This window comes from Triturus cristatus, chromosome 6 (assembly GCF_964204655.1).
Source record: "Triturus cristatus chromosome 6, aTriCri1.1, whole genome shotgun sequence".
Taxonomy (NCBI): domain Eukaryota; kingdom Metazoa; phylum Chordata; class Amphibia; order Caudata; family Salamandridae; genus Triturus; species Triturus cristatus.
The window spans coordinates 1,478,158,512-1,478,184,755 of NC_140589.1; the positions used below are offsets into that span (position 1 = coordinate 1,478,158,512).

Below are 26,244 nucleotides of genomic sequence, written 5' to 3' on the forward strand. Positions count from 1 at the left end.
TAAGGCACTTTAAGAGTATATGGTAGGCTATATCATAGAACAGCTATAAGGACATGGTTCCGAAAGCTGCAGACAGGCTCAGCTCATGCTAGAGCACCATCTCACATGTTACCAAGCACTCTGCCTCCAGGATTGTTAAGGCCTGCCATAGGAGTGGCTGATAGGTACACATGTGTCTATATATAAGGTAGATATAGATATACTATATCTAAGCAAGGGGTGATTACACGACCTTGCCCCAGCTGAGTGATCAGCCAGTTGTGTCAAAATGGAAGGCCAGGCCAGGGGTGGCATAATACATGCTGCAGCCCCTGGTAGGCCTAGGGTACACCTATGCCCTGGGTACCTAGGGTACACTGTACAGGGTCCAATAAGGTGATCCTTACCAATTGGTTATGTACCTAGGGTACATGGAGTCCATTTTTAAAGAGAGAGCAGACAGCCTGAGACCCTGAATGGCAGGATCTCAGGCCAACTAAGTCGAAAAACCAGCTAGACACTAGGCAAAAAGTTGGGGGTAACCATAGTCAGATATCCACCTTCCTACACAGAGAATGATGCATTTCATACAGACAGTCACACTGTCTTATCTACTTGCTCGGATTAAGCCAATTTGCTTTTTTTGTCTCATGCCTTTATACGTTTTTCTTGTTCTTCAAGCCAGCTGGAAGATGAGATCGGTTCAGTGGAGTTAGCCTTAGGCTATGAAATAATTTCCTTAGCAAAGTGTCTGACGCAGTGATAATGAATCAGTAGCTCAGTAGAAACCCTGCATATGGAACATTGAGGAGGTATGCAGAAGACTGTGATCATTGATATTCCTCAGAAGAGAAGGCACCTAATAAATTTCAGATTTTGTCTAACCAGTGGCAATCGCTTGGGGTAGCATCCCAACCCATCATTCTTTTGCTCATCATGCCATTTCATTTTGGATACAGCCACATGCAAATCCGTCTTGACCCTGCCTCAGTAGAACAGTCCAGCCCAAACTGCCAGGCCCTCCTTTAACTGGAACACAAGCAGCCCAAGACCAGTTTCGCCCTGATTAGGGCTTATCATTTGGGTACAGGTCTGTTCCACTGGCACAGTAAGCCGATATTTCTGCATACTTAATCTAGTGAGTAGCATTTAAAATACAGATAGTTAGTCACTGCGATAGAGGATGTTGCGAATACTGTGACCAGAACAAACATTTGGTGATGTGCACTTTTGAATATGGGCTTTCAGGAGATTTGGTAACATGCCATTACGTGACTTAATGTAAATTGCTTAATCTGCTGACAGGTTCAAAGATTACTCTTGTGTATTTAACAGCAACTTGAACAAGCAGAAAAGGCTAAGCAAGGCAATACAAATCAATTTATAATCTGGCGCATCACCACAGTACAGACCAGTGGTGTGAAACTCTGGAGGCAATTGTGCACAGAGACAAAAGAACCTGCTCGTTGCTAGTATCTAAAGGCAATTGAAACTGCCTAACAGTAGGAGGAGATAAGAGCTAACCATGAACAAAAGTGCCAAATGCACTTCGTTTTGATAAGTAATCTAGAGAATCAGTAAATCTATTAAAAGACTCAAGTTAAGGATGCACTGTCTAGGAGGCATAGCCGCTTTAGAGTTAAAGCTTGTTCCATGATGGGAGTGGTAGAGGGTGGCGATTGTGATTATTTGCTTATACAAGTATATTCTAAGTGATATTCCAGATAAGTGAATGCAATAATCCCCATCTATTAAAAAGAATCCAAAGACTAGCCTAGTTTCATAATTAGCAGATATCTCTTCTAGGTGTACTGGGGAAAGTTTTTGCATAAGTTAACAAGATTGATAATGCATTCATGAAAAGTGTCTTTTACCTGGAAAGTAAGTGGTTTTCCGCAAAGGTTGTACAGTAGCTCAGTGCTTCATAATGATGCTTTGACAACGTATCAAAAGGGAGAATGGGATTCTGTTACCCTTTTGTTGACTTGAAAGGAGCTTTTGGAGTAAGCGGTCTAACTTACAAATACACGTTTTTGTTAAATGTAGCCAGTGACTGTTTAGCTGCATTTATAAAGCATCCTCAAAGAGTCTCTTTTCACAGGTCTTCTAGTCTGCCTATAACCATGCGGAAAACACTTTTCCCAAAGCTTGTTAGTTTGGAAGAACATTTGATGTTGAAAGGTTCAAGAGTTTAAGTCTTGTTAGGAAAAGCAGTGTTGTTCTTTTATAGATGGATTATATCTGGGGAGATGTCTCAGAGGCCTGCATGGAGATGGAGCTGTATTTGATGACTGAGATTTTATGTTAAAGCACAGATACCGAGACGCTAGGCCATGATGACCTTTATAGACCAGAAAAAGCATCTTAAAAAGAAATGCGATCAGAAACTGACCTAACAGGTGCCAGAAACATAATCTCCCCTCCACAACCCTCCAATGGTTCTGCCTGCCACATTCCAGTCATGTCATAGATGTATAAGCAACGTTTTTGGCAAAGCAACAGAAACAGAAAATGTTTTTTTGAGCTTGCTGTCCTCCACCTAGCCACATTCTATTTTTTTCTGACAATTCTTGGTGACTTCCATACATGGTTGGAGGATCCTTCAAACCGCCATTCAGGCATCTTGTTCCTAGGACTGGCAAACCTTGACATCATCAAGGGTTCCACATGGCTCGGCGCTTATCAAAGGTCATGTTCTAGACAGTTTTCAAATTAAAGTATAGAGTCCTGTTTTCCTCAGATTTCCATTTCATATTTCTTTCTTTCACCTTCCTGATGTTGCCTCTACAGAATTTCACTCCAACATTGTCATTGTGAATCCGTCTCAAACTCTGATCCAGGAGAAGCAATTTCAAGGCTATTTTCACATATTGTAAGTGTGTTCTGAATAATACGCTCTCCTATGAGAAGGCTTTAATCTCTTTTCTTCGTCAATGAAAACCTTTTTGGACCAATGTTCTGCCTCTGATAACCTGAGGCCCATCCTCATAAAGTACCTTGGTATTCCCCAAACTCAACTAATTAAAGCCAAAATACTCACAGTGCAGAGACTAAATGAAAGCGGGGGTGGTGGGAGGGGGAATAATATCCACAAGAATGAATATCTAATCCGCATTAAAGAAAATAAAAATGCTGTAGTTACTGTGAAATAAGAGTACTGGGATAATGAAATTTATAAAACTACAAACTAGTTCCCACACTAAGACACAAATTAAGGAAAAATATTTAGAGCATAAAGAAAACTAGCGACTTAGGAAAGTTCTTGATATGGCAATGGTTCAATCCTATATACCACTTTCAACTAGCAATGGTATGGAGCCCTACTTATTATTGATAAAGGCACCAAAACACAGGTTTTATTTGTCTCGATTTAGAGTTAACATTATTTATTATTTAGGTGCCTTTCCTGAAACAGGATCCTGGTTTGCCTCTTTGCCAAACTGTCCCTGTGATGGGGTCTCCTGCCAATCTTGGAAGCACTGTATGCTATTTTGCACACTCTATTCGTTTCCCAGACTACGGTTCCTACATCCTATCCTTAATGGGAGATGATTTAAAACACACCAAGAGGGTTTGATCTTTCTACAACGGCTTGAGTCCCCCTCAATTTGTTTTCCAGTTTCAAACTTTATTAATCAGGCACTTATTTAAAGAAAAAATATGCATCATGAAATAACATGCTGGTTGCTGGATTTTAGATGTGAATACTATTATCTGATTCTATGATTGTATTAATATGTGTTTCACGCCAGGATACTCTCGAGTAATTGAGCGTGCTATAAAACCTTTTATAACATAACATGAGTTAATTGTTTTTGTGTGTTTTAAAATGTGTTTTTATGGTCTTACATTGGACAGAATAAAGATCTTTGATGATGATGATGGTGATGATGAATACTAAAAACGAATCAGAAACTTAGATTCAACTAATTTCATCAGACGGCTGAAGGTTGCGTTTCCTTTCTAATTCATCACAAATGTTCTGCAAGCAGCTTAATGTTTGTTTTGGAGGTAAAATACGAAATATTGGTCACTCCTTCTCTGACTGCTAAATGGACAATAGCTTGCAAACCAGATTCCATGTGTTGTCATCTTGACTTACTAATTAGAGATCCTATCACCTCTCTGCTAATTATTTTGAAGGATGCTGATGCTATCCGAGTCACTATCTGAGCCTGGCTTCTTAGACAGCATGCTTTAACAAGATGTTGGATAACAGCAGTAACGTATCTAGTCATGAGGCATATGTTGTTGTGAGTCCCCTACAGGGCCCACTGTAGTTTTTCCTTCTGTTACCCTTAACGACAAATGTAGTTAGCAGCTTTTGATTTGCACACGTTATGCAGTAACACAATTGTTTTTGTGCCATACTGTTATTTTCTAAACACCCTGCACATGTTTTATTTAGCTTTTCTGCTGGACTTTTGCCTGTACATCGTGCAAGGCCAAACAACATTGTGCCCTGTGTTTCTCTGTGGTCAGACACTAACTTAGATATAATAGAGGGATTGAGCTACTGTTTTTGACTAGAACAAGTCTTATCATATAAGCCAAGACTTGCCGTTTTAAAAACCGAGCACAACGAGGCTTGCAGAGAAAAGGCCCTTAGATGAAAGGGCTGCACGCCTGAGATGTAGACAAACTGATTATGAATCTCAGGTATGAAGCTTGGCTCTAATCCCAGAGATCTTTAGTATAATACTGTGCTTTCATAGTAAAGGTGGCTTAGGCTGAATTGTCATTTGCTACAGGACTTTTCATTGTATACAGTTTATTAATTGTGCTAATCACATTATTGGCTTGCATATGTCTCCTAATTGCAGCACAGTTTTTTCATAATAGAACACGTTAGTTTCAATAAATATTGTAAGCTCTCTTCGTGTCTCTTTCCTTTTATTGTGGACATGTGTGATTGAAAGAATGAAAGGTGACTGACTACATGTTACCGCGACTCCTGAGAGAGTTTCGAGTGTTGTTCTGGGGTGCTAATTTATCTATCTCTCAGGAAGGTTAGGAGGGAAGATAAAGCACTATGAGTTAGTCTGGATCTGATGTGGTATGGAGACGGAGTCCCTACATGCTGACGTCTCGTGATCCGAGGCATAGTTCTGTTACTAAGCAGTATCCCTGCAACAATGCTTCCAAATACGCTGATGGAGGGACTCCTAACCACCTCATCAATCTGTCCCCTGGAGACATAGCTACCTACCAGGAAATAAATAATGCCAACTATGACTGCCTTAAACAAATTTATTCCTACCTTTTGTTTAAATTGCATTGCGACCTGCTGGAATTTTGGCATGAGACTGTGTTTTAGCTGAAACTGTATTACCTGCCAGGCGGTGCTTACAGTATTAGTGAACAATGGGAGTATATTGCAATAAAATGTACGGCAGTGATTGAAAGCATCAGGTTGATGTCCTCATGAATCACAATTTCTAAAGAGGGTGAAACTGAGGGAAGATAGTGTTTTTCAGGAACAATGCCAGAGAAGTTAAGCATAATAATTTTTGTTACCCATTTTACATTTGTAGGTGGCCCATATAAATGCATTCAGTGTTTCGTAGAAAGATTTCAAACAGCCGTTATCTAAGGTAGCTCCCTCTTCCTAATATGTCTGTGGTTTGAGTGACTGCCAGTACTGGAGTACTGATGCAGGATGAACATTTGAAGGACATCAGATTTTTTTTTTTTAATATACATGTGATGCAAAAAGTCAAACAAATGAAATAATTGTCTGCACATCAGTAATAATAAAAATGTCTGTTCAATTTGAAAAAAAATAATCCTATGCAACAAATCCTATTTATAGTTTGATCCTTCAATTTGAAACTATATATTCTTTAAGCTTTTTCTGGGCCATTACTTTTCTTTTCTGTAGGTATTAAATTGAGTTAAAAATGTGATTATTAGATCTGAGTCACGTTTTATTTTTTAAAACTCTTTTGACAGAATGGTTTCTCATTTCTATGGGAATGGAGATGTTTGTGACTTGAATGAAAAGCCAAGACAAGTAATTGTGAAACTAAAGTAAGTTGATTACTCAAGTTTTTTTTAATGCATGCATTTGAGTGGAAACCGCAATTATTTAAGCATTATGTATTACCTGAGAGTTGTGTATGTGTATGAATATCAGTTCCTAGTGTGAAAGTCTCACTAATCGTTCAAGAGTTTTAAAAGGTACCCACTGTTCACTAACATGATTATGCTTTATTATACTTTATGTTCATGAGAATGTAAACACAAAGCAAACACCTGAAGAATTTTTTTTATATTTCACTGTCTATTCAGTAGATACATCGTTATTGCAAATAGAAATTAATAAATTATCTAAAGTATGATTATATCAGTGATTGTATAGAGTACACACATTTGTTTTGTATGTTTATGCACCTAAAATTCCCATTTAAAAATAAGTAGAGGTGTCCGCTTGCGTTGGGAAAGTGTCCAACATTTCTCCCACCAGGTGCTATTTCAGGGATGGGTGTGGATCCACGTAAACATCAATGCAGGAAATAATGTATCTCCCTAAAGATACCACTTGAGCCTGTGACATCCAATTTTTTTTCCATGTTCAGTGGATCATCTCTTATTATATAACCGCTTCCGAATTGTGATCCAAAGACTGTATTAGTAAATGTTATTGATCCACAGTATTAATTTTCACTAAGGTGTAAATGTAATTGTTTTCTTCCAAAGCCTCTTACTGCATCTCTTGGAAATTTCAGGTCTTATCGTTTGGTGGCTCATTTGCTCTTGTGTGTTATTGCCCGGATATTTTCATTTGGAATTCCACTTTTCTAAAGTTATTTTTGATTTTCAAATAGTAATGTCTACTTTTTTCAGCTGTTCATTTCATTGGGAAGTCTAGTTCTGGAAGGTTCTCTGAAAAGTGTTAATTATGCTGCATCAAAACCAAACAATTTGAGATAGATTATCTCACAATAATAAATACCATTTTCAGTTGATGAAACTTCTAATAATTAAGGCTACAACTGTTGCACTCGTAAGCCATATGCCTTTTTCTAAATTATGCATAGCTGCTTTTTGTATTTGGTCCCTGTATTCACCACACACTGCTGTTAACACTATGTCCTTCCAGGGTCACTCAATTGAGTCGAAAGCTTTTTCAAAACCCAATTGTATGTGACATTGGTTCCCCCCTCTTAAGTATACCAGCACTGTGTTAAGCTTTTGGATAGAGTGTTATGTACCTCTTGCTGGCATGAGCCTGTATGGTCCATTTTAACCACTGTTCGTACCTTCTTCACCAGTCTATATGCCAGAGTCTTCAACATCCCTTTAGCCTCTACGTTTATCAGGGAGACTGACCTGTATGAGGCACAGCTCTCCACAGTTTGTTAGGCTTGGGGATTACCATCACCGTGGCACCATGAATGTTTGAGGGCAAGTTCTATTTCTGTATCGCTTCTTGGAACAGCACCAATAGGGGAGGACCTAGTCTAATGTACTCAAAAGGGAACCCCATTTGGCCTGGGATCTTTCCCAAAGGCATACCCTGTACAACCAGCATCAGTTTGTCCTTTTCTTTTTAACCTTCTCTGTAACAGGCATTTCTCTAATATCCAAGAATTTGAGGTGCTGCACATCCCTCTTTTCCTTTCACTGCCCTTAGCAGGCAAAACACAAAAGCCTTGCACATAAGTGTAGTTTTTGTAAACCAAAAATTGTCCATTTAGATTATTAGGATCTATGATAGGATAATGTCTTAATGCCAGAATCCAGGTGCAGGACACCATTATGGCTACTTAAAGTTTATCTTGATTAAGAAACTGTCACAAACCCTTAAGCAATGTCACAGTGCATTAGGGAATTGCACAAATAAACCTCTAAAAAAAGAAATGTAGATCTGAGAAAACCATACTCTCGTGTGAGGGCTAAACAAAATGTAGCAGCTGTTTAAAAACATAAGCCTATGAATCACCACAATGTGTCAATTGGGCATTAATTAACCAATACTTTTTACACATCAAAGAAATATCAACACTGACAAGTTTACATCACAAAGCATGCAAGTCATGCTGCTCACATTAATCATTGCTACCGGTAAGAGACAATTGTTCCATAGTTAAATTCTTTCTCACCACTCTGGCTCTCAAAACTTTCATAACTTTCATAGAGCCATAAGTTCTCGGAGTCCTAAAAAAGTGCTGGAAAACATAATCAGAAAAGCGAATTCTTATTCCTAAACACCTAGCATTCATAACAACCCACCATCCCAATAGCTCTGGTTCATTTAGCGTTCTACCTTGTGTAATATGATATGCTAGTTAGTTGGAATATAGAATGTTGTTAGGGCATTTAGACTGTAGGGAGGGAAGGCTGAGGAACAGAGAGAGACTGGGCAACAGTTGGATGACACCTTCAAGAAACAAACTTCCTTTTACTTTGGATCTCCTGTCTCCTGAGTATTGATACCTTCACCTTTGAAACACTGGTGACGAGGATGGGATGTTATACCGGTCTCAACAGTGAAATCCTCAACGGTCTGTTGTGATTTAACAGACATCCGCTTCTTGCAAGTTCTTTTTATGGACATCGCTGAGCCTCAAAATGAGGAAGAAATGAAGAAACTATTCTGCCTCTAGTCTGTGTCGTGTGGTCTACGCTGGATTCAAGCTTCTGTTGGAAGTGTGAGGTATTCTAACAAATATATGTGGATATATTTTGGATTGTTTTCCATGTCTCACTCATGAGGATTATGAATATAGCACATTAACCTGTGGAGTTCTCACGTGAATGATACCCTCACTTCTGTTATACCTACTTTTTGGATTGCTGTTGAATAAAGAGCCTGCTGGTGAGGCACAAAAAGTATGTAGGGGTGTTTGGCCTCTAGCTGTACGCAAGTTTGGTGATTTATTTATTTTTTTGCACAATTTTACCATTTGCAAAGTGATGCTGATTCTTCATGTTAGGAATGGAGTGGATGTGGAGCTTAGTGAAGAATTTACTGTAGCAGAAGAAAACCTTACTAAGGTGCTTTACATTTTATTATGAATAATAGCCCCATCTTTTAAGTGTTCCCATGTTTCAAAACTAATCATAAATGTCTTGTTTTAGGTGCAAAGAATCAGATTCTCCTCACGCAGTCACTGTGTATATGCTTGAGCCTCACAGCTGCCAATACATTCTTGGGGTAGGTACAACTTATGTATATGGTATTTGTATGAACCTAGTCTGGACGGTGTCTGACTCTGTCTCCTCATCGGCCTCATACCTCGAGCAGAGGAAACCCCAAGTGTCTCCTGTGTTTTTTTTTCACTTTGGCTTAAATTCCCAAGCTTCACATGAGGGCTCTCGTCTGCACCATACCATGGTCTCCTAAAGACTTTTGCAATTCTTGGGTGATGTGGGATAGATCTCTGGTGATCTATATTCCCCACGCTGAAGGCCATGGACTGGGAGAAATTGGTGCAAATTATGGTTCTGCCTCCTCCCATGGCAGAGAAAGGTTATGAGCAGCCCTTAACTGAGCAGAGTTCGGAACTGAGACGAGGAGTATCATTAATTTATGTAGTCTTATATCTGACCTTTTTTCATTCCTAAATGTAAGAACACCTCTTCTACCGAGTGGCACTCTCGGCTTGACTACAGCAACTGTATTTAGCTGGGAGCCCCAGAGGCAGTCCTGTGCAAATACAGCTTAGTCAAAGTGTAGCAGCCAAGTGTTTAATCACAATCTTGGGAAAATTGGATCACATTCCTACTCCAATAAGATCGCTCCACTGGCTGCTGGACTGTAAAAAAAATGAGTTTTCAAAGCCCTTCCCATTGTACATAACGCCATAGACCAGCCCTTTCCCAGTACATATATCGGAATTCCTAGCAGTAAAGTTCAACTGGGATGCTGTAAGCAGACCCCTAAAAGACACAAACGCAGCAGACCTGTGGTTCCAGGCCATAAATGCTCTTAGTGTGAGTAACAGGGCTTTCTTTGCTGCCAATACTAGGCTGTGGAACACTATTCCCTTTTCTTTACTCAGGAAAGTCTTGGTTAGAGGCATATGAGCTGCAGATCGTATACTTGTGCATAGATCGCCATGGTTGGGCTCGGATGTTTGCAGTTTGTTTTTGTCTTGAAAGAAGTCTTTGTAGTCACGAGGTAGGTGACTCCTCCCTAGGACGATAGTGCGCATGGGCATCGACTCCATTCTTAGATAGTTTTTTTCCGCCATCGGGTTCGGATGTACATTGCTGCACTCCGGGTCGATATTGGTTTTGAATCCCCCTTCGACGTGCAATTCTGTCCACTCGACGGTATTGTCTCGATCGCGTTTTCCTTTTCGACGCACATCTTCAAAACAAACTTCTCGACCATCTTCGACGCGGGCCGTTGGGCCTCTCCGCGCCGGCCACACCTGCAGTCAATGGAAAGGACTCCTTTCAAAAAATGCCCTGGGTGTGGTGCTAAGTTCCCACACACAGACTTGCACGAGGTGTGCAATCTCTGCCTCTCCCCGGAGCATGAAGATAAGAACTGCAAGGCCTGTACATCTTTCAGGTCGAAGAAAACCAGCTGTGATCGTCGGGCTCGACGGCACGAAATGTCTCGCGGAAGCAGCTCGATTCCGGACGTCTTCAGGACAGATCCCGAACTACAGCCGGAACAATTGGGTGATGAAGAAGACGTCTCCGACGCCGAAGAGGAGACAGTCACCTGGCTCAGCGGGCTGTGAGTACCGAAACCACTCTCCCAGAAAATAAACCAAAGGCCCAGGTGTGAGAAGTTGGCCTGATCTATGATGTCACTAGTTATAGTGTACACCTTGTATCAGTCCAAACAACCCTTATGGTGATTGGTTGTAAAGTCAACCTTATAGACCAGCTATCCTAGTGGTAGCATGGACAAGAGCAGTCTTAGGCTAAACTCTGTATGGCATGTGAAGCCAGCTGTGATACCATATATAATCCCTTGAATACCAAATGAAAGGACACCACAACAGATATATATGAAAATAGAATGTATTTATTCTAGTCAAAATACCCTCAGCACTCTTTATGAGATTCGAGGTAAGTACAACACAGTCTTATTCAAGCATACCTAAGTCACACAGGTAAGTAATACAGTTAGGCCCTAGGGGCCACGCAAACCATATACTAAGTAAGTGGTATAAGAACCACTGTCACGAACACAGGTTAGGCCTAGGCCTAGGGAATCGCTGGGGCTACACTATACTACCAGTTACTAGGCAGTGGGAGGCCCACGGGATTCAGGTGCAGAGTTGAAACACTCACGCGTAATGCGTTAAAGTCGATAGAAATAGTGATGTTTAGACATAAAGAGTTTTAGGACACTTTGGAAAGAGCTAGGAGTTAGAGACTTGGAAACTAGACCCTAGGATAGTCAATACCCTTGTGAGCACCGGAGTACTCAGTTTACCAAGCCCACGGGCTGCGGGTGCATAGGTGTGAACTTGCGTCGGGTTTCGTCGTCGACTCCTATGGATGCCTGAAGAAAAGGTACTGACTGACAGGCAGTCAGTGAAGAGTGTCCGGTGGATTCCAAGGTTGGAATCAAGAAGGAGGGTATCTGCAAGCAGAGGGGACAGAGTCTAGGTCACCAGCCAGGAGCAGGGAAGGAACCAGGTGATGTCGTGAAGATGCAGGTGAAGAGGTGAAGCTTGTCGCAGCAGCCACGGGTACCAGGAGGCGTCGAGGACGACCAGAACCAGGAGGCGAACTGTCCCATGAGGGCTCTTGCTGTTGGCGGCGTCGTTGTCGAGTTCGAACCCAACAAGCCTTGGCAAGCGCAACCCACGCAGGATGAAGGCTTCGCTTCTGTTGCAGACCAGGAAGGCCTGAGGTGCTTCTCTTTTGCAGGGAAGCAAGGGCCAGTCTGGAGGAGCCAAACCAGTGGTGGAAAGTTAAGAGTTCGTCGTCACTGAGGCTACTAGCCAACGGGCCAGTAACCGGACAGATGCGTCGAGCAGGGAAATGCAGAAGGGCCCCACGCAGAACTCGTGGAGTGTGGAGGGCTGATCTTTGGTGCAGATGGTGCTCGGGGCTGGGGCTTCTCAATCCCCAGAGCACAACTTCGAGGATGCCTCAGAAGCTGCGCTGGAAGCTAGTAGCCAATTTTCCCAGGTAGCCGGTCCCACGTCTCTCGTCGCCTCCACGGATCTCAGCTTTGCTGTGGATGTGGATCAGGGTCGGAGAAGTCTGGAAGTCAAGGCGCTGGTCGGGTTCTGCAGTCGGTTCCTCGTAGAACTTGGGCAAAGCAAACAGCAGGTCGCTTGGTGGTGCCTGTTTGCACAGGGTGGTCACTCCTTGGCCACAAGGGAGATTCTTCAGTCTTCTTCCGTAGTCGAATGTCGAAGGTCCAGAGTTTCTGTTCAAGTTGCAGTTTTTCAGGATAATCCAAAGTCCTAGGGACTCAGCTCCCACTCTTATACTAATCTGGGGGGCTGGGTTATCTGCTAGGTCCCTCCTATGGGTGGGACCAGGGAGGGGGTGGTTACACCCCCTTCCCTTTGTCCAGTTTCGCGCCAGGACTGGGGCTGGAGTGCCCCAGCACCGGTTTGAACCGGACTATGCATGGGACACCTTGTGTGCCCCAGGCAGTGTCTTGTTTCTTTCATCCCTCCCTGCCCCATTACACTAAGTCCTGTCTAGGGTGGTGCTAGCACCTCCCAAGGCAGGAAACCTATTGTCCAAGCCTCCCTCGCTGGAAGGACTCCCAGCAGCAGGAGGTCAGACTTGTGTCTGTGGCAGCAGCATCCATTTTGTGATGCTGGGGCTCTGGTTAACTTTAACCGGGTAGTAGGTCTTCAACATGTCTTCTCCCTCTAGAAGGGAGGAATACTAACCTCATCGCCAGAAATGGTGTGGGGGTAGTATTCCAAAGTGTTAGACACCTTACACAACATGTTTGATAAAGCCAAACCATAGTTACCATAACCGTTTAAGATTATAAGGCACTTTAAGAGTATATGGTAGGCTATATCATAGAACAGCTATAAGGACATGGTTCCGAAAGCTGCAGACAGGCTCAGCTCATGCTAGAGCACCATCTCACATGTTACCAAGCACTCTGCCTTCAGGATTGTTGAGGCCTGCCATAGGAGTGACTGAAAGGTACCCATGTGTCTATATATAAGGCAGGTATAGGAATACTATACCTAAGCAAGGGGTGATTACACGACCTTGCCCCAGCTGAGTGATCAGCCAGTTGTGTCATGATGGGAGGCCAGCCAGGGGTTCATAATACATGCTGCAGCCCCTGGTAGGCCTAGGGTACACCTATGCCCTGGGTACCTAAGGTACACTGTACAGGGTCCAAAAAGGTGATCCTTACCAATTGGGTTATGCACCTAAGGTGCATAGTGAATTTAGAGAGAGAACAGCTGGGCTGTGGGTCTGATTAGCAGGCCCACAGCCACATCAAAGTCGAAAACCAGTGAAGCAAAAGCAAAAAGTGGGGGTGACCATAGGAAGCAGACCCTACTCTACTACACCCGGTAACGCATTCACCCTCCGGCTCGGGTCGACACCGCCAACATACTTCAGAAGCCCCGCACTCTGGCCCGGCAATAAGCCCAAAACATAAGCCATCCGACTCGGGCTTGAGTCAACCCCATTCCGGCACCAGGAAGTCCTCCCCGGCACCGAAGCCACAAGGCAAAGATTCTTTGTCGATGCCGAAGACAGCCTCGAAGTCTAAGCTGTCAGTGTCGAAGCACACCAAAGACTCTGATCTGAAGAAATCTTCGGAGCCGAAAAAGGCTTCGGACTCCAAAAAGTCGTAGGAGTCGAAAAAAGCCTCGGAACAGGAAAGCCCTAAAGAGTCTAATACCCCACTGAAAGCTCACAGACTCCTTCCAAAGAAGGCTCGGACCCGAAATCTTCAGCACCGAAGAAAGACATTTTGCCCACACAGCCTACACCTGATTTTTCAGACCCAAAACAAAAAACTTTGCTCATTGATCCGACCACGGGCAAACTAGTCGCCAAACCTCCAAAAAAGAGGAAACTGGACACTTCAGAGGAGCCTCCAATACCTCCCGAGAAACAGGACATGGGTACTAACACTTCCCCACCTCCTTCTCCTGGTCCAGTTAATCCCCTCAGACATCAGACGCTGACAATGACATGGGTGGGGAGACAGATCCACAGGGGATGATAATGAAGATTCACATACCATCCCACATAACATAGACCCTTTGGAAGACTACAATACAGACCCCGACCCACATAATGACCCAGATGTCTATCCATCTAAGCTGTCGCCGCCAGATGACAACACTGGGTTCGCGCAACTTATCACTAGAGCTACCCAATACCATGGGGGTCCCCTTACACTCCGACCCCTTAGATGAAGAAGTTTTGCTAGAAACCTTTGCACCCTCGCAAAAATCAGCATGCACCCTGCCAATCTTAAAAGGCTTGTTAAAGCACGCCCCAGAAGTCTTTAAGGACCCAGTCAGAGCCAGGGTTCTCAACCCCAAGGTGGATAAAAAATACAAGGCAGCTCCTAATGACCCAATTTATATTAAAGGTCAGATCCCCTTGGATTACCTTGTGGTAACTAATGCACGCAAGCGGGCAAACTCACAGGGTACAGGCGACACTCCCCCTCCTGATAAGGAATCCAAATTAATTGACGCCTCAGGGAAATGTTTAGCGTCGCAGGCGGCAAACCATTGGCTGATCGCCAGTGCCCAAGCTTTATTGGCCAGGTACGACAGAGCTCACTACGTTGAGCTTCAAAAGCTCATGGAACACCTTCCTGACCAGTACAAACAAAAGACCAACAACCTTATTCAAGAGGGCAAATTGATTACCAGCACATCAAAAAAATGTGCTTTAGGTGCGGCTGATGCAGCATCTCGCGCAATTAATACAAGTGTCTTGTTGCGCTGACATGCCTGGCTCCGGGTTTCCGGATTCAAGCAAGAAGTTCAAATTGCTATTTTAAATCAGCCGTTTGATCAGGAACCTCTTTTTGGGCACACAGTTGACTAATCCCTAGAAAAGATGAAGAAAGATACCGAGACTGCTAATTCTATGGGGCCCTACAGTTCCCTTCCCCTAGAGGCTCTTTTTGCCGCTCTTTCTACAGAGTTAGCTCAAAAACCATGGGTTCTTAACAGCCCTCTTCCTCCTACAAGAGCCCCACTCAAACATTACCCAAGGGATACTTTCGCGGAGGATACAGAGACCGGCTACCTGGGAAAAGTGGCGAGTATCTTCCAGCGCAGCTTCTGAGGCACCCTCGAAGTTGTGCACCGGGGATTGAGAAGCCCCAACCCCAAGCACCATCTGCACCGAAGATCAGCCCCCCACACTCCACGAGTCCTGCGTGGGGCCCTTCTGCATTTTCCTGCTTGCCGCGCCTGTCCGGTTGCTTGCCCGTTGGCTAGTGGCCTCTGTGACGACGCATCCTGAGATCTTCACTGCTGGTTTGGCTCCTCCAGACTGGCTTCCGCTTCCTTGCAAAAGAGAAGCACCCCAGACCTTCCTGGTCTGCACCAGAAGCAAGTCCTCCGTTCTTCGTGGGTTCCGCTTGCCAAGGCTTGGTGAGTCCTAGTTCAACTTCGACACCGCCGACAGCAAGAGCCTTCGTGGGACAGCTCGCCTCCTGGTCCTGGTCGTCCTCAACGTCTCCTGGTCCCCGTGGCTGCAGCGACAAGCTTCACCTTCACCTGCAATCTTCACGACATCGCCTGGTTCCTTCCTGGTTCCACGTGGTCACTGGCTAGTGACCTTGACTCTGTCCCTTCTGCTTGCAGGTATCCTCTCTTCTTGATCCCAGCCTTGGGATCCACCGGACACTCTTCACTGACTGCCTGTCAGCAACTTTCCTTCAGGCATCCATAGAAGTCCACGACGAAACCCGACGCAAGTTTACACCTATGCACCCGCAGTCCGTGGGCTAGGTAACTTGGGTACTTCGGTGCTCACAAGGGTAGTGACTATCCTAGGGTCTAGTTTCCGAGTCTCGACTCTCTAGCTGCTTCAGAAGTGTCCTTAAACTGTTAATTTCTAACTGCTTGTAATTCTATCGACTTTTACGCATTACGCGTGAGTGTTTCCACTCTGCACCTGAATCCCGTGGGCCTCCCACTTCCTAACTGTTGCTAGTGTAGTGTAGCCCCAGCGATTCCCTAGGCCTATCCTATTTCCGTGACAGTGGTCCTTATACCACTTCTTTAGTATATGGTTTGCGTGGCCCTGAGGGCCTAACTGTATTACTTACCTGTGTGACTTAATGTATGCTTAAATAAGACTGTGTTGTACTTACCTCTAATCTCATAAAGAGTGCTGAGGGTTTGACTAGAATAAATACACTTTATTTTATATAGATATCTGTTGTGGTGTCCTTTCATTTTGTATTCAAGGGATTATATATGGTATCACAGCTGGCTTCACATGCCATTCAGAGTTTAGCCTAAGACTGCTCTTGTCCATGCTACCACTAGGATAGCTGGTCTATAAGGTTGACTTTACAACCAATCACCATAAGGGGTGTTTGGACTGATATAAGGTGTACACTAGAACTAGTGACATCATACATCAGGCCAACTTCTCACACCCGCCTCCAGCGATTCCGCCGGTAAGCTCGTGGTATCAACTGCGAGAGCTCCAGGCGGAGGCAGACATCCTGTTCAGGAAAAAGGCGGTGGAAGACGTACCTCTGTCTCAAAGGGGAAGAGGTCTGTACTCTCGTTTCTTCCTGGTTCGCAAGAAGGACATGAACGAGTTCAGGCCCATTCTGGATTTGCGGCAAGCAAACAAATGGATTCGCAGAGAGAAGTTTCGCATGCTGTCGTTGCATCAGATTTACCCTCAGCTGCAATAGGGAGACTGGCTCTGTGCCATAGACCTACAAGATGCGTACTTCCATGTGCCCATTGCACGGAAACACAGGAAGTTCCTGCGGTTCCAAGTCGGCGCCAATCATTATCAATACACAGTACTGCCATTCGGGCTAAAGTCTGCCCCAAGGACCGTCTCGAAGTGCATGGCAGTGGTAGCGGCGCACCTACGAAGGAACAAGGTGTTTGTCTACCCGTACCTGGACGACTGGTTGATCAAGGCCTCATCTTTTTCGGAAGCGCAGGCGCACTTCCGGAGGACGTGCGTTCTCTTGAACAAGCTGGGGTTACACGTCAACATGTCCAAATCTGTCCCGACTCCGGTCCAGTGCATACAGTACTTGGGGGGCCTCCATCGATACACGGTCAGCAAGCGTGTCTCCTTCGGAGGAGAGACAAATATCGCTCCTTCGGAAGGCTCAGGACCTCCTGGCCGCTCCATCGGCGACAGTGAGGAAGGTGTCTTCGCTGCTGGGGTCGATGGCCTCCTGTATCTTCCTCACGCCGCACGCACGGCTGCACATGCGACCACTGCAGGAGTGCTTGGAGGATCAATGGGATCAGAGAACAGGTTCTTGGGACGACAAGATCCGGCTGTCTCTACATGCTCTTCAGTCTCTGAAATGGTGGTGTTCGGCGGAGAATCTCCTCAGGGGGGTTCCCTTCCACAAGGACATTCCCGAGACGACTATCGTGACGGATGCGTCTCTCCAAGGTTGGGGAGCGCACTCCGGAGACTTACAGATACAAGGAAAGTGGTCCCCGTTGGAGTCGACGTTGAAGGCCTTTCATCTGTCCTTCCAGACCACCTCGTTGCTGATACAGACTGACAATACAACCACGATGTATTACCTCAACAAGCAAGGGGGGTCGCGAATGCGCACTCTGTCGCAGGAGGCGCAGGCGATCTGGCGCTGGCTTCTGGCCCGCGGATTGATGATCACGGCCACGCATCTGCCGGGGGTGCAGAATGTTCAGGCGGACGCGCTGAGCAGGCTGCTTCAGGAGAACCACGAATGGGTCATAAACGACGAGCTACTAGGAGAAGTCTTCGCAAGGTGGGGGACTCCAGACGTAGATCTGTTCGCCACCGCCGAAAACAGCAAATGCCGAGACTTCGCATCCAGGTACTACCAGAAGGGGACGCTGGGGAATGCGCTATGGATCGACTGGTCGAACAGCTTTCTGTACGCTTTTCCACCCATTCCCCTGATTCCGGCAGTGCTCATCAAACTGTCCAAGTCCAGGGCGCGGATGATCCTGATTGCCCCGGAATGGCCCAGGCAGTGGTGGTTCACGGATCTGCTTCACCGGTCTCTCCTTCCTCACATGCGGCTGCCGTGCAGGCCGGACCTTCTCACGAAGTTCGGGGAGCGGATGGTGCATCCCAACCTCTCGTATTTGAGTTTGGCGGCATGGCTCCTGAGATAGTGTAATATGGCCATTTGAATCTACCAGAAGATTGTATGGGCATACTGAAGGAGGCTAAACGTCTTTCCACTAGGACTTCCTATGCTTACAAGTGGAAGAGATTCTGCAACCGGTGCAAATCCAAGAACTTTGACCCGACAACATGTAAGGAAGATGTCATCCTTCCATATCTTTTACATTTGGCACAGTCTGGCCTTAATTTCCACTCCATTAAGGTTCATCTCGCTGCTTTGACTGCTTACAGGAAATGCCCTTCACAGACTTCCTTCTTTCAGATTCCTGTGGTCAAGGATTTTTTGGAAGGCTTGAAGAAGGTGTTCCCTCCGGTCAGACTTCCCTCGCCTTCCTGGGAATTGAATGTGATGCTGTCCAGATTGATGAAGGAGCCTTTTGAACCTATTCACAAGGCTTTGTTGCAGCACCTGTCCTGGAAGGCGGCGTTCCTAGTGGCCATTACATCGGCCCGCAGGGTGAGTGAACTTCAGGCGTTGTGTTGCCGAGAACCTTATACTGTATTTCATGCTGCTAAGGTTGTTATGCGTACTCACCCTAAATTTCTTCCTAAGGTTATATCTGATTTTCATGTCAACCAGACCATAACTTTACCTACGTTTTTTCAGAATCCTTCTTCTCCAGCGGAAAGGTCTCTACATTACCTGGACGTGAGGAGGGTGTTGAAGTTTTATCTTGATAAGACCAAAGATATTCGTAGGTCAGATCAATTGTTTATCAATTATGGATCAGTCAGGACCGGTCTTGCTACCTCCAAACAGTCCATCTCTCGGTGGATTGTGTCCTGTATACAGTTGTGTTACCAAAAGGCTAATAAGACCTTAGGGGGTAAACCTAAGGCTCATTCCACCAGGGGCAAAGCTGCCACGACTGCTTTGCTGCGTAATGTTCCGATTGCAGAAATCTGCAAGGCGGCCACTTGGAAGTCGGTCCATACCTTTGCTGCGCATTACTGTCTGGACGTGGATGCCAGAGCAGATGCTCAGGTTGGGCAGGCTTCGCTGCGAAATTTGTTCGCACAGTAGTGGTATTATTTTGTAATCTTCTCCACCGCCGTTTTTGTGTGGGGATGGGCTTGCCATTCTATTCACTAGATTATGACTATACAGAGAGATCCCCTACTACAGAAGGAGTAGTTTCTTTTCTGTAACTCCAGTTCTGTAGTAGGGGTATCTCTGTTATGGTCATAAGCGCCCGCCCTCCTCCCCGGTGGAGAGATGAATGTTAATGTAAGGAATGCTACAGGTCTGGCGTGCTACGCCTTCAAAAAGAACTGAAAGTAAAAGGGACCTGCTGTGCATTCTGGGATACTGGAAAAGTTCTGGAAAGTTTTCTTAAAGGCACAGTATCCTGTTCTGAGCCACATAATGGCAGCCTATGGGGCTTGTCTGTCCATTCCTTCCTCTCTATCATTCCAGAGGCTTTTGCTGGAAAAGGCAGGTTTCTTTCTCTATGGAAAAAGCTGGACAGGCAGTGCTGTTAGTGGTTGCTGGTGGAATTCTTTCTAGTTGAAGTACTGGACAGTGTAGCCTGTGGATATAGGCTGCATTATCTGTCTTTGAAATTCTCTCTTAAGTGTGGATGCAGGTCTGCATGACTTGACAATTTAAGAGATTATTTTTATTGCTCCGGGGTCCGCACACATGGGCGGGACTATTCACTAGATTATGACTATAACAGAGATACCCCTACTACAGAACTGGAGTTACAGAAAAGAAACTACTCCTTTTTCTACAACCCCAGCCGAGGGGACGACTTATTGATTAAAAAGAGTTGGGCTCAGAATTGAGCCCTGCGGCACACCCTGTGCTAGAGAAATGGGTTTAGAGGTATACGCAGATTGTGACACTTGGAAGTTGCGGTCCTGCAGATAGGATACCATCCAGTCCAAGGCAGCCCCATCCACACACCCTCTTCTGAGTCGGTGCACAAGCAGCTTATGTGACACCGTATCAAAAGCTGCGCTGAGGTCTAATAAGACCAGCGTAGTCGTCAGCCCTTCATCCACTCTCTTCCGTACTGACTCCGTAGCATAGAGCAGTGCCGTCTCCGTTGAGTAAGTTGGTCTGAAGCCTGATTGAGTGGGATGTAGCAAGTTGTTTTTCTTTATATTTGCCCCCAGCTGTCTATTGACCACTTTTTCCGCCATTTTATAGGGGAGTAGTGAGACTAGCCGCAGATTTTCTAATAGGCTCCCATCAGCTGTCGTTTGTTTTTTTTCTCAATGGGAGGACAGTTGCTTGCAGATGGTTATTCACAGGTGCACCCACTTTTTATGTGTGTCAATGCAGGAGAGAGAACCTACTAGTTTCTTCTGTAACTTCCAGTCGCACATAACTAGGGTTTTTTTCCTGTATAAAGGGTATGTGGCAGACTTCACTCTGATACTTACTATGTATGTTATGTGTGTGTTTGTAAGGTTGTTTGAAACCAGGAGACACCGCAGTGTATATGGTGTCCAAAGAGGACAGTTTTTACAAAAAGGTGATATCTCTCTGAAGACTGCCTGTGTCCTCTGTAGTTGTGACAGTATCACAGCCATTAAACTATAGTTATTTCATGGGCTAAATCTTATTTCCCCACTGTAACTAAAATCTACCCTTCCGTCTTTCCTGTGTTGTGTTGGAGGTAAACTGGCAGTTCAGGAAAGTTGGTCCAGGCTGTCCAGTATGCAACACCTTTGCTCTTTTGACCAAGCCTGTACCTACTTTCAGAAAAGCTTAAGAAGAAGAGGACAAATCAGAACAATGCATTTGGTTAGCTTTGGTGTTCTGCTAGGGCCTCCAGCCAGGCCCTTCTTCTAGGTTGGCAGTCTTCATGGAAAGACCTTTTCGAGTAGTTTTTCTATTATATTAACCTAGTTGGTGGCATGCTTCATCATTGGGCCCCACCCGAGGTACCGAGTGTACCTCAGGTGTGCTTCGACGCCAGATTACACCTGATTGTAGCGAACAACTCAGCATGGAGCTCAGCCGGGGGCCAGGACCATATGCACTTGCGCGATGTCGCTGGACCCTCAATGAACCTGTTGTCCAGGCAGAGGCTACAATCAGGTGTACAACCCGAGAGGAAACACCTCTTGCACATATAAGCACCGTAGCGTGTGCTTTACACACAGGGTACTGACAAACTCATAACTACACCTGTAACACCCCACACATATAAGGTCCTGACGAAAGCCAGTAGAAGAAAAGGCCTGGCTGAAACTAGTTTACCGTACAGGACGTTGGAGGCCATAGGCCTACTGTGCACGTCCCATAGCCTTTGTTTTTATCGACTGCCTGGGGCCCACCATTAAAACAGTCTTTGGGACACCCAGGACAGTATTTTAAACCTCACTCAGAGCACACTCACAGCACCCTCACGAACCCAAAAAACCCGCTCCGCAGTAATCTGGCGTCGAAGCACACCTGAGGTACACTCGGTACCTCGGGTGGGGCCCAATGATGAAGCATGCCACCAACTAGGTTGGTGGGTGAGGGCCTTCATAAAAAACCTAATGTTTTTTTTTCCACCCACAGACTTACAAACAATTTAAACCAAAGCTAGTTCTCATTGATTACTAACACATAAACTGGGGGAACGGACTAGCCTCTCTAGTTCTCCTCTCTCTTTTTGATTATAACATTAGGTTAAATAGTTCTCTGTACTTCTACTGTGTATAGTGAGTGGGACCGCTTGATGTGAAGAAGTTCCTTTTAAAGTTAGTTAAAATCCTTCACATACCTGTACACGCCTGGACAAGATGGCCAGGTAGTCTTGTTTGTGCGGAGCTCCTGCCCCTAAATACAGAATCCTGCACACATCCTGGTCGAACTGGCACAAAAACCACATAAAAAGCTGTCAGTAGCCAACTAGACCCAGCAGCAACAAAAACAAAGAGCCGCCGTAAAACAAAGCCTTATAGGAAGCGAGAGGCGATCGCCGAGCCTGACCCTGTAATGGCGCTGCCTGACTCCAACACTGCCGAAGGCCGAGAAAGCCTGCACCACAACCCGTAAATGGACTAGAACCGCTGCCACACCCGCAACCCACACAGAGAACCTGGCCCCCGTGGACGCAGCCGTGAGACTGGTGGCAGCTTCCGGTGGGGCGCAACTACGGAGCGGGGCGCAAGCAGCCTGAGTGCGAGCAGACCAGTCGGGTGTGGCCTGCATAGCGCCTCCAAAACAATGAGCCGAGAAAAAGTGCGGCCCTTCAAAGGCCCAGAACATCCCCTCCGTGAGTGTAGATGCTCCGGAAGAGCCCGGAGAAGTGGGAGGCGGGGGCAGATTGCCAGGACAGAAGCGGGCATGAATATACAAGATAAAACTAAAAAGAAAAAACGAACACCTGCAGGAAAGTTTAAATACTGGCACACACATAGGCAGTAAAAGTAGCAATGTACAAGAAGTGGGTGCGGCGGGTGGTGGACAAGAAGGCTGAGGAGGACTGTAGCCCCCAGAGTTGCGGAGAAAGTACGGAGAGGGGCATCACCAGGCCTACATTGTTTCAAAACGAGGCCTGTATCTGAACTGCCTACTAAATGGCCTCCAACCAGGACAGAAGGGCATATGGACTCTGTGCAGTGGCCAGCATTTGAACACTTAAGAAGCCCCCCGCCCCAACAGTTGTAGAGAGCATAACAGCTATAGTAAGACTCAATGTAGCAGTGTCCAGAGAGGACCGCCAGGGTTTGTCGCAAAAGAGATACCTTGAGCCTACAAAAATGGCCTGGGTGTAATTCCCCCGTCGCCAAAAGCAACACAGATCACTAAACTGGGCAGAGAAGCATGGCGAAGAGCACAACGGCGCATAGGAACGTTCAGTTTCAAAAATACACTAACTCATGGTCAGACAATGGTTAAAGATAAGCCATCAAGAGGTGGGCAGGCTAACAAAATTGTGCAATATACAGTCCCGGGCCCTGGATCAACAGAACAGACAAGAAGAGACCTGGAAGACACGATCAACCAAGGCGCTGTGGCACAGGACAAGGCAGACATATTGGAGACCATTAGAGACTCCTGAGTGGCACTGAAGACTAAGATGGATACAATGGCGATGGACATAAACCACTTACGCCTAGATCTTCGAAAGGTAGCAGAAAGGGTCATGAATACTGAAGAGGAGGTGGTGACGCTGCGCGAAGAGGTTCAGAGGCTGCGCACGACGGTCACCTCCATACAAGCTCAGTCAAATCGTACAGAAGACAGTGTGGAAGATGCTGAAGGGAAATCGAGGAGGAACAACCTTAGGTTTATAGGTTTTACCGAAAAAGCAGAAAGGCCGGCAGCGGACTTATCCCAGTGGCGGCTGGTGACATTTAAAACTGGGGGGCGTACAAGTTGTGGCTGAGCACATTATGGCGAGCGAGCGTAGCAAGCGAGCCTGACTTGCCCTGCTCATGGCTGAAGTGAATAACACAATGTGCATCTGACATTACCATGCTAAGATAACTCTGCTCATTTTCCCCACGGGCTGCTTAATGCTGGATAAACTAGAGTCAAAACACAATTATCTTCTTGTAAGCCACGGAGTGCAATAATTTGGTAGGATGCACAGAAATGCTTTTCAGTACGCATCCTTGGGGCTTGCCTTTACAGTCACAAGGGTGACACTTGTCCTGCAAGATTTGTGCTGAGAGACTTTATTTTTATCTTCTGTAGTAGAATCACCCTTGTCACCTGGAAAGTGAGATAGTAATGAAGCCTGAAGATGGTAAAGCGAGCAGGGATGAAGAAGGTTGCTTCTCAATTAAATCGACTGAAAAGCATCCCAAAATGTATGCGTTTCTAATGACTTTGTGAGCACCCCACAGGTGCTTGCGTGGAAACGTACCTGGGGAAAACACACGCTCCGAGAGGAGGATCACTAGAATACAAAGAGCTATCTGCGCCGAGGTGATAGTCGACAACTAAGAAAGAAATAACGCGGAATTGGTTGATGGATTCACCAGAGGTAAAATCACCGTTCTGTCAATAAGAAAAAAACTAATAAAGAGAAAAGGGAAAAGTCTTCCTGCACGTTCTGAAAGCCAAATGGTTAGTAGTGGAGCACAAACCTGGGGGGAAAGAACTGTATCGGGTGATAGCCAACTGCCCCAGGGCCCCTTAAACCAGTCGTCCACCATACCTGTTCCAGGGCTGAGCTCCCACGGCTTCGCGCACGTCTGTTCTGGAGTCTGACAGCTGAAGAAAAGGAATGCAGACCGCACCCTCACCCGATGAATTATAATAAACTGCCCCAAAACAAAATGTTTCACTTTATCTTACCAGGCCAGCGTTTCCTTAAATTCCCCGATTCGTGCTGTGCGCTAGTTTACCGTGGCTGTGCAGGCGCGCCTTTCTTCCAATTGGTGCCTGGCCTGCTGTAGGTCACTTTAGGTCGGGACCGGGAGTCCGGACTAGTCTGGAGCAGCTTCATGGTGTCCGACTGTCCGTCCGTTGCACGCCATAAAGAGTCAGCCAAGTCAACAACACGTAAACGTGCTGATAAATTCCGGAATTCGGCAGAAGAGCTGAATGACCTCAACCATAACCCACACCATGCCCCCAGCAGCTTACATTATTCAATTAAAAAGCCGCCTAACAGTGCGAAGGCGGGAATGCTTCAATTGTTGCCACCCACTGCACTGTGTTGCTGTCGGCCAGCCCCTCCCCTTCCCCTTAATGTGAATGAGGCTCTGCTGCCCGTGCCCTGGGCCACTTCAGAAGTGCCCCATTTGAAGCCTATTCACTGCTGCACGGTGCTGCCACTCCCATCAGGCTGACGTCACTCTCCTTGCTTGTGCCTCGAGGGCGAGGAATTATCCTCGCCCAGTTCAGCACATGCGTAGGAGGGGACTCACGTCAGATGGCAAAACAACGATTTTCATTTTACAACATGCATATTAAATAATGTTGGTCAAGTGGAGCACGAGCATGCCATTTAAAGCTGCTCCAGTGCTCCATGGTGTTAATTTTCTCCCTTCCCTTTTCTCCGCTCCGAAACTGGAAGGGCAATGCCCTCTATGCCCGTTACTACCAGATGCCACTGACTTATCCATGGAAAATTAAAACCGCACAGCCTTCGACCATATCGGACTCTCCAAATGTTTTACTGTAAAAAGAGCCCAACGGGTCCTCAGACCCCCAACGAGTCTGGCATCACCGCCTAGAGCCCTGATAGCACGCCTGTACAATTACAGAGAGAGAAACATAATACTACAGCATATCCGTGTTAATGGCCCACCGCAATATGATGAGTGCGCCATTCAAATATACCCTGATTACACCAGGAAAGGAGTCAAACGGTGCCTGCGGGAACATAATAACAAATACAACCTGATATTCCCTGCGCGGCTCCAAGTGCAATATGGCAGTAGAGTCCACTTTCACGAAACACCTCAGGATACAATAGACTGGATGGACTCTTTAGGACTGGCCAGACCAGAATCAAGGATGGTGTGAGCAGCAGAAAAAGACAGACTGCAGCGCGGTCAGCGCCGAGATGCATGAGAGAGAAGACCCACTCCACAAGAAGTACCAGATACAGGGCGCATCCTGGTTGGCGAGAATGGAACTTCATGGACCGAACTGGCAATGATACCACTACAAAACCAATATTCTCCACTCTGATTGGTACAAGATACCCAGACTCAGACTGATGGAACCCCAGAAGAGTAAGGGGAGACCCGGAAGGGCACATCCACTGCAGGTGGGATCTGGGAACGGTGAGAGATTGCATCAAGGTCTTTTGTGTAGACCAGAATAATGGGGAACATATTATGCAGAGACTGTGTGGACAGATAACATCTCAGTCAGAAAAGGGGGAAATAGGAAGGAGTGGTAATACTGGGTTCGCCACTTGAACTCAATAGGATACTCCAGCTGCTATGCACATGTGCAGACTTGATGAGCTAAAGTGGTCCTGCGGGGTAGCACGGTGACTGGCGGTCTGGCCACATAGCAAAGACTGCTCAATTTGACTAGAACCGGACCGATCCTTCATTCTGAAAAGATAA

At 45.9% G+C, this 26,244-nt stretch overlaps 1 protein-coding gene across 2 annotated transcripts in view; it reads left to right on the top strand.

The window, feature by feature from the left end:
* Positions 1 to 26,244, top strand: part of ERLEC1 (endoplasmic reticulum lectin 1) — a 256,106-nt gene that overhangs the window by 215,377 nt on the left and 14,485 nt on the right. For both annotated transcript variants that reach the window (XM_085612592.1, XM_085612593.1), the window contains 2 exons: positions 5,932 to 6,009; positions 9,064 to 9,139. In XM_085612592.1, the coding sequence (XP_085468718.1) occupies positions 5,932 to 6,009; positions 9,064 to 9,139 (154 nt within the window). The remainder of the gene's footprint in view (positions 1 to 5,931; positions 6,010 to 9,063; positions 9,140 to 26,244) is intronic.